At 31.3% G+C, this 14,574-nt stretch overlaps 1 protein-coding gene across 1 annotated transcript; it reads left to right on the top strand.

The window, feature by feature from the left end:
* The first annotated feature begins 1,011 nt into the window (after window positions 1–1,011).
* On the top strand, window positions 1,012–12,578 carry LOC134697201 (cysteine-rich hydrophobic domain-containing protein 2-like). The gene is made up of 6 exons (XM_063559295.1): window positions 1,012–1,183; window positions 6,461–6,515; window positions 6,930–7,085; window positions 8,482–8,538; window positions 9,363–9,422; window positions 12,313–12,578. Exons 1-6 carry the CDS (start codon window positions 1,068–1,070, stop codon window positions 12,361–12,363), a joined length of 495 nt encoding a protein of 164 aa, XP_063415365.1. The 5' UTR covers window positions 1,012–1,067; the 3' UTR covers window positions 12,364–12,578.
* Window positions 12,579–14,574: the final 1,996 nt, after the last annotated feature.

Below are 14,574 nucleotides of genomic sequence, written 5' to 3'. Positions count from 1 at the left end.
ACAGAGACATATTATACAAATTGTATTATATGTCTTTGGTGCAGAGGATATATATGGAAATTAAATAATCTTGACCAGCTAACCATCTGTGTTCAGTGGCGGATCCAGAGTGGGGTTCCGGGGGTGCGCACCCCCCCTTTATTTTTGCCGATCAATGCATTTGTATCGGGACATATGTTTTGCACCCCCCCCTTTTGCCCTGGGTTAGCACCCCCCCCTTTCGAAAATTCCTGCATCCGCCCCTGGCTCCTGGTGTTCATTTGATAACATCAGTGGACACCAACTGTGATAGAAGCACTTAACCTTATCATTTAATTGGTTGTATAAACAATCAATTACATGGTTTCAATGTTGAATATCAGGGAAAATCCGGGCTGTTCTCTAAAGTAATGAGACAACTATCCACTTAATTAGTATCAGATAATATCAAATAGACGTCAAGCAAGCATATTTCATGTGGTATAAACAGCTGGATGATTAGAGATTTTACAAAATCCCTAAATAACAATTTACAGTTGTTTTGTAAAGAAAATGTATATCTAAAAAAAATGCAATATTCTACGGGAAGTCTTTAATTGCAAATCAAATTTATCATGGTTACTAAAAAGTTTTGCCTTGGACTATTATACATTATCGGGGCAGTTATGAATGTATTTTCAAGTAATTGCTAACTCTTTTGGTTTTATATTTGTACCCATTACTCTTTCCACAAAATCATGAATATAACTCAAAGAGTCAATTTACAATTTTAAATTTTCGGAAATAATTTTCAAAGGAAGAAAACTACACAAATACTGGAAGAACCAAACAATGATGTACGAAGACTATAAATCACCAATCACCGGAAGTGGAGGAGATTTACATATAGAGACTGATGAAGAGGAACTTTAGTTCCTGTATCAGTAAAACAACCTATTAAAGTAAACCTAAGTAAGTAAAACGAAAAATATCATATCTCCCGCGTTTCTTACTTTTTATTCTGATCGAGTTACTTCCCTTAGAAGAAGTTACGGGAAAACGTCATCAATCCATGAGGGTTTACGTTCTTCGCATACAAATGTCAAACAATGGCAGACTTCGATACTATTTACGAGGAAAATGACGATGAACCACCTATTCCAGCTGAAGTGGTTGTGAATTTACCTGATCCTATCATAATTAGAGGAGCTGGAAATGTGACAATGTATGAAAAAAAGTGTTCATTCATATAATTTTCAATGAAGTAATCTTTTTGTTATCCTGTTTTCATATTCACAACAGTGATGTCGATACATGTACAGTAAACAAAGACATGATGCAACGGAAAACAAATAAACAAATCACAACAGAAAAAATGACATGATAAGCTTTATTTAGTCATATTTTCATATCAGTTTTAGACATTTTGTACATATCAGCCTTGTTTTTTCTGTCTGTTTATATAAATTATAACATTAGTCATTACTCATTACTATCATTAGTCCGAGACTACTCTGATGTCCAAGGGCTGTTTTGCCAGACAAGCCAATGCCATATCTTGTCTGGCAAAACAGTCATTGGACATCAGCTGAGTAATCTTGTACTAAATGTAATATAATAAATACCTACCTAAGTCTACCTAAGTGTTTCCAAACGCAGAAGATCAGTTTGCTCCTCTATATTTGGCTCTGATTCATCGTAACAAACTACACTTGTGCTACTTCCAGTGTTACAGGTGTATTCAGTGTCAAAGTTATATATCATTGGGTGTTCTTTCCAATGCTTGTCTAAGCGATTTCCAAAAATCTTTACATTCTTTGCGGTCACTACCATGTCTGGTAGGCTGTTCCATACTTCCACTACTCTGTTAGTAAAGTAGTATTTTCTAATGTCTAGTCTGCTTCTATATTTTACCAATTTCATAGAGTTGCCTCTTGTTGTCGAGCTGGTATTCGGAGTAAATAGACCTTCTGTCACTTTTGAGTCATATACACCTGTTGTTATCTTGTATGTTTCTATCATGTTGCCTCTTAGCCTTCTAAATTTTAAAGTTGGAATTTTCAGAATTTTTAAGCGTTCTTCGTATGACAAATCTTTAAGGTTGGGTAACATCTTTGTTGCTCTATGTTGGACATTTTCAATTGTCTCAATATCTTTCTTTTTGTGGGGGTTCCATACACTACTAGCATATTCAAGATGAGGACGGGCTAATGCCTTAAATAGTAAGGCAGAAGCTTTTATAATCTAAATATTTAAAAGTTATTCTAATACATGTAATAATCCCAGATAGTTGGTTTGCTTTGTTGACTTGTGTCTGTATGTGTTTATCAAACTTTAGCTTTGAATTTATAGTTACTCCATTTACTCTTACATCTTTCTCGGATTGAACTGTAAATGACAAATGTAAAACAATTCAAACAAGAAAAGTAACGGCCTAATTCATGTACAAAAAAATTAACGAAAAACTAAAATGTAACACATCAACTAACAACAACCACTATAAAATTACATGCTCCTTCTCTATATCTATCCTGAGAAGGAATATTCTTTTTCCTTCCAGCAATTTCATAGAACATTTGTTCTCAGGTTTAAAATGTATTGTCATTTTGTATGATGTCACGTTGATGTACCAAAATCATTCATGAATTTTAGCGGAGTTACAATTTATGTCAAATTGATATATATATTTTCGATATTGTTTCCTTTATGTAATACAAGAGATCATTTTAATTTAGAATAGGAACTTATTTTACGCATTAATTAATGCTTTTCTAGACATCAGGAAACAAATTGTTCTGTTTGTTTACATGTTCTGATATTGTCTGTTGCTATGAAACAAAGTATCGTCCAATCTTGTTCAAAACTCAAGGGCAAAATTTTGCCCTACAAAATTGTGGCAAACCTGTTGTTTGACTGTAGCATGATACAAGCGGATTCCAGTTTGGGTCATGCTGAGCTGTGCAATACATACATGTACGGTACAAGTCTAACATGTGTAATAATATAACATGGAAGTTAACAACAATCATGACAATAGGTCACCATTCAACCTTTAAAAATGAGCAAAACCAATAGATACAACCATTGACCACATAAACATATAAGATATCAAAAGGCATTGGAAGTGACAAATGTATAACAATGACCTCCAACATGGCTACAAAAGGGAACTCTCTCTATCTCAACTTGTGTCAATAGAAATCTATCTATGGTAAGTGCTGCTTTGAACCCTTGGGATAAGTATTGTGCTGTCACGATGTTGTAAAATAATACTTACTTCCAGTCAGTGAGACTGTTCTGATCATAAGAATGGGAGTTCTTATTACATTAGAACAGTTTTAGTATATGTATACACATTTGTACATTGTATTTGCAATTGGCATTTTTGGGTTTCATGCACCCTCAATACAGTTTTGTTACAAAATGTGGAAATGTGTTATGATTGCCAATGAGATACATTTGTAACTAACAAATCCACCAGAGTCCAGATGTGTCAGATGTAAGCACTTACTGCAGGTTTATGTACAATCTTCAACAATGAGCAAGTAAGGTTTTGCAGTAACAGGGACATGGAATGGAAGACTAGAACTTTTTTTTACTTTTTTCATTCCTAATCCTAGCATAAAAGCTTTCAAACTACTGAAGTATCTGATTTTTATCCATGTAATTACCTGTTGCCAAAAAAAAATAAGCCTTAGGTCAGATACTCAAGGTCAAAAGAATGTGAATTTTAACATATATATATATATGCGGTTTTTATCCAACGCAATCATAGGTTTGAACGTAGTTTTCAATTTAGACTCGTTTATATTTTTTGTTTGGGCATGTATCATATTTTCCCTCCGGTTTATATGATCCGTTCATCCTATATTGTCTCTTAAAATTCAAGAGTCAATCTTAAATTGAGAGTAAATTATATGGCCTTCCAAATACCGTTTCGATCCCTAACATCACTGAAGAGACATATATTGTCGAAAATCTAGATCTGGTGTACTAAAGAAATATTGACACCGAATGTTTGTGGCACAACATCGTAGCCACAAGTTAACAAAATTTTTTTTTCTGGTACGTATTAAATTTATATTCAGATCCATTTTGTTACATTTTGTGATCAATTTTATTTGGCAATCGTCAATGGCAGTCAGCAGGGTTAAAGAACATCAGTTGTTCGACCTGTAAGTCAAATGCGTTTTGTTTAAATATACTTTTTCACTTTTTTGGTCTTTTGGGAAATGTTGTTTGTGATGTTTTTAGACCCTTCTACAACGAAATTTGTTTGACATGCACACGTATAAAAATTGTGGTTTTTATCCAACGCAATCATAGGTTTGAACGTAGTTTTCAATTTAGACTCGTTTATATATATATATATATATAGAGAGTCTTATAACAACAACACTTTAGGGACTGCTGCAGAAATTTATTGATCGACATGTTTCGGTGCCTAGGGCACCGTCATCAGGATAAAAACAATACATAAAATCATGTTGAAGTACAAAATCGGGTTGTTAAAATTTAAACGTCACAATGTTACAATGGTAAGAAACGTTATTAATAGCAACGTACTGAAAGTGAAAGTGAAAGTTCATTGTAAGTGTGTAAATAAACTATAAAAAGAAATTAAAATAAAATAAAATGTTTTTGTTGTTTGTTAAAATTATTCTGCCAACATGTGTTTGTCCTCTTGCATCGTGGAAAGAATAATACAATAAGTTGTCAGGCTGTGTATAGACTGTATAGGTTGTGTTGTCTGAATGTTCTGTTAACTTTCTTCCCCAAAATAGACTACATTTTATCAGCAATTCCGTACCATTTCGACTGGCTTCCCTTGGCCAGAGGTACTGCTTCCAATCGCGTCAGGAATGCTGTAAAATGTTACGGTCGCTGAGAGTAAAGGACAAAGTATGAATATCACTTGTCTATGTTGAATTTTAACTATGTTTTCGTTCATCAAACTATCGGGAATGGCCAGTAATTTGAAAAAATGGTTATATCTCGAGGGTTGTATGTTTGATTAACATATTTTCGGGAGCATCAGATTGAATTTGAAGAATACGAAATCGGGTGCATTTAATTTCAAATGAATTATATATATATACACTGTATGTATTAGTTACCTGGTTTCTAACATCTGATAAAACAATTAAAAAAATACAACTTAAAAAATGATTTTTTATCTAATTTGTTCTTCAACTTAGTAATTGTTTGGTTTTATAACTATTTTGATCTTAGCATCACTGACAAGTCTTATCATGCTCATGTAGACGAAACGCACGCACGTCTGGCATATTAAATTATAATCCATTCCTAATACCTGTGATAACTTTTGTCATATATCATTGTACATTGCCATATGGCAGATTTTACAGTATTGTGTTCTGTCTCCTACTTTCATGTTGCTAACGTGACGGAGACAAAAATAAGTAACGTTAGCGACATTTGGACATGTAACATGAGCAACAACATCTTTAAAAGTTCAAATGTATGCACACAGTGATGTTTAATATATGCCTGAAGTAATAAAATTGTACAGTCTGGTTTAGAATTTCTAAATATACAGAATGTCATTTGCAGGTGTACTTTATATCAAATGAATACACATGAAACCAATTCGTAATAGTAACATTAGCAACATCTACTATCATGACATTACGTTTTGTTGCGAACGTCTTTTTGATGGACGGAATACATTTAAGGTCCTCTTGTAACGATATTACATACAACTAACCTTCTTTGCTACCCCATCATGTGAAGGAACTGACTCCGAATCTAATTCTGCAAAGGGCGATATCGTAACTCCTATACAGGAGAGTTACAGATCTAAATATATGTTGCTCACGTGACACTGATTTGGACGGAAACCTCAAGTAGTAACGTTCGCAAAAAATAAAACAGCCAATGATATTGATTCCTCAAGTCCTTTGACCCCCTTACGTCATCCAAATTTAATATGATTGCTATTTTCAATTATTTATAAAACCCGGGATAAAAATAACTACAATTGCCTGTCTGAGAACCAACAAGAAAATTGCGATCGTGACATACCACAATGGACGGAAAAGATGTGACGTTAGCAACAATATTATTAAATTACCTTTTTTAGCCTTTACCAATAAAAATCTGCCTTAAAGTTATGATTAAAACACAAAAGAAGACTTTTTATTAAAATATAAGTCCATGTGATAAGGCTCAACTTATAAATAATACTTCAAAATTCCACTCCAAATAAGCTGGATGTCAGTAAAGTAGGTCATGATGTCTATTCCATGTCCAATATTTTGAAATTGAAAACCCTCTAATTCTAACAAAAAACACAAGCACAGAGTAATTTTTATTTTTATTTACTCAGAAAGACACATTTTATTCAATAACATAATGCATTACTCCATTACACAGTCTGTTTCACAGTTTCAGCAATTGCTTTTTTGATGGATACAAAAAAACAATAATTCCTTCTTATTGTAAAATCTGCCATATATATGAACTGTATATTTTTTTGCAGATTTGGTCTAAGTAACAGATTTGAAGCAGAGTTTCCAACTAGTCTTTCAGCAAAGGTATGCATATAGTTACAGAAAAAAAGATATCTAAAAGTAGCATTAAATTGTACAGATTACTATGTCCTCCAGAAAAAACTCCTACAGAACAAACAAACTTTAACTGTGCTTTTTGCAGTCAATTTTTCTTTCATCTGTATTAAACAACTGGATGATACCTCTGGAAATATTAGTGATACATGTACATATACTTGAACAGATAATATTATAATCTCAGGATTTCTTGTGTAGATTTCAGACAGAAGACCTATGGAAAGATAATATCGATAGTATAATACAATGTACCACCATAAGTTAGCAAATAAAACATTTTTAAGGATTTGAATTCAGTATGCATTTCAAATTCATTTAATAAATTGTATGGTTTTGCAATGTCTCAGAATGATTTATTTTTCATTGAAATGATTTTTTCAGGTTGCACCAGAAGAGTTCAAAGCTACTATAATTAGATTAAATGGTGTTTTAAAGAAAGCCCTACCAGTGAACGTAAAATGGTTGTTCTGTGGGTGTATATGTTGTTGTTGTACCCTTGGCTGTTCATTATGGCCGGTTGTCTGTCTCAGTAAAAGAGTAAGTTCAGTGAATATAATCAGTGAAACATACTAAAGGGTTATGATGGGAGAATCTTAAGAAAATATAAAGATTAAGATGTGGTATGATTGCCAATGTGACAACTGTCCACAAGAGAGCTTGCTTTCCACATAAAATGACTTATAATGTATATTTGAAGATTTTTTTGTTTTTGTTTAACCTTTCCTAAGTTTAATAATGAATGAAGCTACAGTATAACTTAGCAGTTTTTTTTGCCTTTTACCATAAAAAGGAAAGGAAAATAGTAATTATATGGACATTTGTCTCTAATATATATGGTCCGAGACCACCATTGTCGTCCCTTGATTTTCGTTGTTCACAAATATAGTCCCTAGTGTTGACAGTGGGTTACTTGCCATTAATTTTTATACCCCTTCCAAATTTATTTCTCCATGTTCAATGCCTCAAATTGCAAGTAAGGGGATGAAATTACACTGTAAAAAAATTTGGGTCCAGAATTTTAAAGGAAAGTAGTGATTTGGACCAGCTGAAAAAGGTTGAAAATGAGCTCTTCGGAAGCTGTCAAAAGATTTCAAGACGCCCTAAACATAAAATTGTCCATATTTTGAGTTAGAGGCGATGAAGTTTTCTATAAATTTGATATAATTTGTCCCAAAAGTAGTACAACACACTGTAAAAGTTTCTTTGAGAAAGCGCAGGTGGGATTTTTTTTATTTTCATTTATGTTCTAAAAGAAATGCACTACGAATTAATTGTGTTCTCGGACCATATGATTTATTCATAAAACTGCTTATTCTTATAATCTTATTTGACTGCATGATTTCCTATGTTATTCATCTCAATTTTGTAATCTTTTCATTACACTGTATGAAGATTAGATATTTATATTTTGACCATTTAAAATGAATTATAATTTTTTATTTATGTATTGTCCAATGATTACATACCTGCCTATGCAACTGTCACTAATTGCGGGGAATTTTCCATATTGAGGCTCCCAAAATTTAGAAATTTTTCATCTACTAGTCCAGAAATTAAATATCAAAACTTGTCCCTATATGAATATATAAAATTTTGAAAATTTTCTCTAGTCCGAATCAATATTTACTAGTCTGGGACATCGGACTAGTGGCTAAGGGTACAGACTGAGTAAGTTGAAGATCCTGTTAGAAGTTTTGTAGGACTATAAGAGCCATCTTGCATGTATAACCCCCACAAACATTTTGATATGTTTGCAGGTACATGTGTAATTGATTTGTCCAACTTTTATTAAGTTATCTATTTTACATATTGTGACAAACATATTTAGATTTGAGTTTTGTAAAAAAAAATAGGTAGAAGGCAATTTTGTTAATATTCATTTAAGATTATTTTTATTTTAAATCTTAAACTTTTGTTATGTTTCTTTTTCTAGACACGTCATGCAATAGAAAAAGTATTAGATTGGGAAAACAATCATCTATATCACAAAGTAAGTAAACAAATCATGTATAATATAAAAAAGAAGATGTGATATGATTGCCAATGAGACAACTATCCACAAAAGACCAAAATGACACAGACATAAAACAACTATAGGTCACCGTACAGCCTTCAACAATGAGCAAAGCCCATACCGCATAGTCAGCTATAAAAGGCCATGATAGGACAATGTTAAACAATTCAAACATAAATAACGGCCTTATTTATGTAAAAAAATGAACGAAAAACAAATATGTTACACATAAACAACAACAACCACTGAATTTACAGACTCCTGATAAATTTTCACTATTTTAGATATTCTTCATTTTGACCTATATTTTTAGGTCTTGAGTCCCAATTTAGTCTGATAAACTCAAACGTACAGAATATTTCTTAGGGTAATGGCTTAATTTTCAGTAACATGTAAATTATTTACTATTCCAATACTGTATTGTACATTAGGCTTTCCCAAATATGTACTTTTATTAAAAAAAAATAAGATTTATACAGATTAATATAAAATAGTATGCTTTATTTGATATTAAGGACTGTCTTGACCTATTCATAACAGTTTTAAACCTCTTTGCAACCTTCATGATGTCGAATATCAATAAAGCAATCTTATTTTATATTAATGCTGCATACATTTATTGCTACAGAAATTCTAAATATGAGTTTATATTTTGTGAAACCTATCATTTTTGCAAATATATCGTTAATAAAAACTTTAAAAAATTTCAGAAAAAGTTCTTTAATATTGTACGATGTGTCTTTTATGTAAAAAAATCTTTGACCTTGATTATATATTTAACCTGTTATTTCTGATTGTAGTTAGGCTTACATTGGAAGTTAAGTAAACAGAGATGTGATTCCAGTAGTATGATGGAATATGTAAGTATTGTTTATCTGAGTAATATATTGTAGTATACTTTGAAATCATATATTTTTGTTGGAAGCTATATTTGTGGAATTAGGAAAACTTACATTATCGTCGATGTTAAAATTTTACTTTCTGCAAAGTCTGAACATTTGAATTCATGGTTTACCTTATCTACCTAATCCACAAAAAATAGTTTTCAACAAATATAAATGAATCTGCAGTACATATAATTTTTAAGGAATACAAATTCATTAGTTCTCTAGTTCATAGAACCATGAATTGACTCTCCTTTTGTTGCTGAATTAAAATAAAATGTTAAAAAGTGGATTGGATAAAGAATTAGTTGGTACGGTTTTGAAAAACGAAATACAAATATTAGAAAAAAAGACATGTGTTCTGAATTTGTTAATAAAAGCAATATCATTGAAGGATCCAGGGGGGCTTCAGCAGGGTTCTCACCAAGGGTCCAGAAATGGTCATATTTGCCAGTCATGTCCTAAACTGAAACTATAATGTCCTAAACTTTTAATTGGGATTTAGGTCAAATTTTATTTTTCACCGTAATAATTTCGGTCTTTTCGTTGAGATCGACTTTCAAAATCGCCATTTTGAACATATCTTTGTTTTGATATATACTTCCTGTAATTAAACTGCCACTGCAATAAAGTGTTATAATCCTGAAGGCCCTCCTAATAACTTTATTAATGCCTCAGGGAGTTATTGGCTAATGATTGCTAATCTCTTTACCTGTGTTTTTAATTCACACCTGGCAATTAATCACAAGCTCCAAAGTATTATTATAAAGAAATTACCAATTGGCTTCATTATTTAATTACTCAACAGGTCAGACAATTGTCAATAATGATTTAAAATTAAATTAAAACTTGGTTTGATGATTTCCTGTGATTTGGATAAACAAAACTAATCCTGGAAATGAGTCCGGAATTGTTCGTTTTAGTATAGTCGCAGTACATCCGGTTTGAATTTTGACTTCAGAATCAAAGGAAACGTAAGCGATAACTGAGAATATTATCGTTTTGAGTCATTAAAATCATTTTATTTTTAAACTGTTGCCTTCCCTTTATTGTTCTTAAACGATTTTTGGAAAATGGTAGGACAAATCATGAAGTAAATGTGATGCAACAGTGAAACAAGTTTGTTGATGCTACGAACATGACGATCGAGTATGAGCATACTCATAATGAGTCTCTTGCAGTAATGTGATTTTGACAATCATTTTTGGAAAAGGGGCATCAACTTTTAAGTTATATGAAAATGACCGAAATTAGGTGAAAAAATTTCCGGATCCTTGGTTCTCACTAAGGATTTTTGAAGGTGGGTCCAGGGACTCATCATTTTTAGCCATGATGAGTCCAACAGAAAGAAGAAAATATTTTATTGCAATATAATGTAATATTTTAGTCTCCATTTCCTAACAGAGCAATGAAATGACATTAAATTCAGATAACTTTTAAACTTTTGGTATAAAATGATGATATTTGTGTTAAATTGACTGTGTTCAGTTTATACAAAATATTTCAATCTTGATGCATCTATGGACTCACCAGTTTTGAAAATGGTGAGTCCAGACAGATTTTGACGAGTCCAGGACTCATGGACTCGCCTTAGTGAGAACCCTAGCTTTAGGGGTTTGGACCCCCCATTTTATTGGCAGATCAATGCATTTGAATGGGGACATATAGTTGGAAGCCTACCTTTATAAAATGGCTGCATCCGCCCCTGAATATATACACCTTTTCAATATTTGTTTACCATTTAATACTATAGGATTAAACACATTTTTTCTAGAGGTTATTGATGTGTAAACCGGGGCGATTAACTCACAAACTGAATAAAAGTTGTCAAGTTTGTGTGTTAGAGACCCGGTTTACACATCAATAACCTCTAGAAAAAATGTGTTTAATCCTTATAATTCTTCAGCCAAACATTTGCGATTATTAATTTACATTATTACTTTGATGGCTACTATATGTACCATCGCTGAGAAACACAGTGGCATGTCGTAACTAACAGTACACTGCCAGCTTGACTTTCTAAAAAACTTAAATGTCCGATAAATGCAACAGAATCTAAAATGAGATAGCACCTGCCTCAAAAACTTCATTTTAATTAGATACTATTCGAATTTGAAGCGTACAAGTAACGAAATAATCTTCTGTCTGAAAGTTTTTAATCGTATAACGTCGTGTTTTGCCATGACGTAAATTCGCCAAATCATATGTGAAATTTCATTTAAATTTTATTTTTGTACTTTTTCGAAGCTTTATTGCATTTTTTTTATATTATTATTATATATGCATTAGAATAGAAACAGCTGTTTATATGCAATTGTTTTATAATCTCAACTTGCTGAAAATCCCAATATCCCTGCAAGAATGTGTATCGCGCATGAATAGATTAAGAAAGTATTTTCAGAAATATGGTTTATCGAAGTGTAAACCAAGAGAAAAATTCTAATTGGACCAATCCAATTCAAGTATTTATAGATTTGCAAATGATATAAGAATTATTAGACATTATAAGGCTCTCGTAAAATATTGATGTGCACAATAGAAATTATGTGATGCCACAATGGAAAAGTGATAGTTGTATGACATTAATAGTTCAAGAGGCTCAGATTCTCTGGTCAAGCAAGGCAGATTTCCAAATAATGACAAATTCCATTCACTCATAAGTCCTAACTTTATATGCAAAACTCCAATCTACCCATATTGGTATAGCATTTAGGATTAAAAATAATAAAAAATTACTAGTATTCAAAAATATATGAATTTTTTAATGATAAATCAAGTAGTGATTACAGAATTTTACATTATTTAAGATAAAATTAAATTTCAGAATTATAAATCATTAAAACACATGAAATGTTTCTCTTTTCAGGTTATGTTAATAGAATTTATACCAAAAATACCAATATTTCGGCCAGACTGAGGATGAATCTCATTACTTGTGACATTGTTGACTATGACAGTAATCATGACTGATCATATAATTCCATTAAAACCATTATGTTGTCAATCATTATTATATATGTATATGTGTATTTGTGTATGTGTGTATTATGTGATAACTGAATCTTGATGCTTTATTGTATGTTTGAAGATGTTATGGACCACATCAAATGTTCAATGAAGGATAAAACTCAATTCACATAGTTTTCACTGACCCCCCCCCCTTTCCCCCTCTTAACTTAATTTGAGAAAAATTGATTGACCCATATGGATATGTGTAAAAATCAATGTCGGATAAACAAAATTTGCAGCAGTTTAACCCCCCACCCCAAACTATTTGATTTAAGTTTTTATCCTACATTCATCTTTTGATGTGATTCCTTAGTTACAATGCAGAAACTAAGAACAAAAATGTCAAAAATATTGAAATTTTCTCTCTTGATGAATGGTAATGAATAGAAAATCGTTTTTCAGAAGTAGGGCTAAGATCAATTGAATTTTAATATTCTAAATATAAATGTGATTGTCACATACAAGCAAATAATTTTCTTGAACATTTAGGCTTCTATTAATTAAGGTAATTTCCAATATTGTTTTACAATACACACTTTGCAAGTGTAATCAAATTTTATAAAAAAACCAATTACTAGTAATTTGAAAAAAAAATGAGTCAAGGAATAATTTAATCATATTATTTCCCACTTTCAAGGGATAAAATGTTAAAAACACTTCAAACTTGTGTGATATTGAAAATGAAATCTGTCCTGTTTATTTTAATTTTGTATATATTATAAAATAATTGTTGTTGTATATATTTTATTTTTCATCATATTTTATAATGCAAATATGATAGACCTGACAAAATGATGACCAATTTGGTCAAAATGTTTATCAAGCACTGTATATTTATTTTATTTTCACAATTAGTACAAGTACATGACAGGTTAAAATTAGAATAGGGTGTACATTTCGTAATTATGATTGTTTTTCAGAAGCTGTTTTGTTCTCTTTCATTTTTTTGGGAAATATTAGATTATTTGTATTTTCAAAACTAGATTGAAATTTTTGGCAATAATCTAATTGAATCAAGATAGCTCTGAGATGAAGCAAAGAGACTCCCTTGAGGTGAAAGTGTACATCTTTTCATCCCTGTGATATTGACTTATGAGGTCATTATTGATCACTGTTCTCAGCAAAAATAAAAATTATCATTTGAATAGTTTGAGTTAAAAAAAAATATCACACAGAAAGATCAAAGAAAAATTGAAGAAAATGGTGATAAAAAAGTTTTGTGAAGTAAGCATTCCAACATTTGTGTATAAATTTATGCTCTGTAACTAAAATCTGTTCATACTAAATGTAAAATACTATTGACAGGGATAAGGACTTGACATCTGATTCTTAAAAATCAATTGGATGCATTTAAGGGGGTACCCAACACTTTCACTAAAATTTATTTGGCTCGTTTAATTTTAATAAACTTTTAACAATGTATTTACTTTGACCTTATAAAAATTTCAAAAATTGGGAACCAACCGTTTAGTCAGAACAATTTCACTAGTTATATAGCAGTTTGACAAACACCAATTTTGATCATTTTGAAGCTTACTATTCCTTTTACAACACAACATAATTGAAACGTTAGGCTGACTTTACAGAGTTATCTCCCTGTAGTGTTAGGTACCACCTTAAAGCATTTCAACAACAAATGAATAGGGAAAAGAGTGATTTAAGTATATACATAAATCAATATTTTCATCTTAATTTTTCATTGTACTCTGTACATACATTAGGATGTAAAGATTTATGTCTAGGATATATACTTTTTATTCATGATGATATGTTTTATGATGAACACATTCCAGTATTTATAGTTTTTAATTTGTTGCCATCATTACAAAGCTGCTCTTAGAAAATATATTTTGGATAATGGATTGCATTTTGATTTCATCTAAAAGAACTTGGCAACAATTCATATCATGTAACAGGTAGCATTGTTTCAGCAATCATATACTAATAAATCTAGGACAACAATATAACTTCATATGCAAGTTGACCTCCAAATTGAAGCCCACTGAATGACCTTGAACAACATTATCAATTTAAGAAGACCACATCCCTGAATGAATAATATCAAGGATTCTTTATATGTACCAAAGTATTTTTTGGAGCAGCTAAATGATGGCAATTA

This window comes from Mytilus trossulus, chromosome 14 (assembly GCF_036588685.1).
Source record: "Mytilus trossulus isolate FHL-02 chromosome 14, PNRI_Mtr1.1.1.hap1, whole genome shotgun sequence".
NCBI classification, from domain to species: Eukaryota; Metazoa; Mollusca; class Bivalvia; order Mytilida; family Mytilidae; genus Mytilus; species Mytilus trossulus.
Note: the sequence above shows the minus strand (reverse complement) of the source record. Positions and strands in the feature narration are given on the sequence as shown.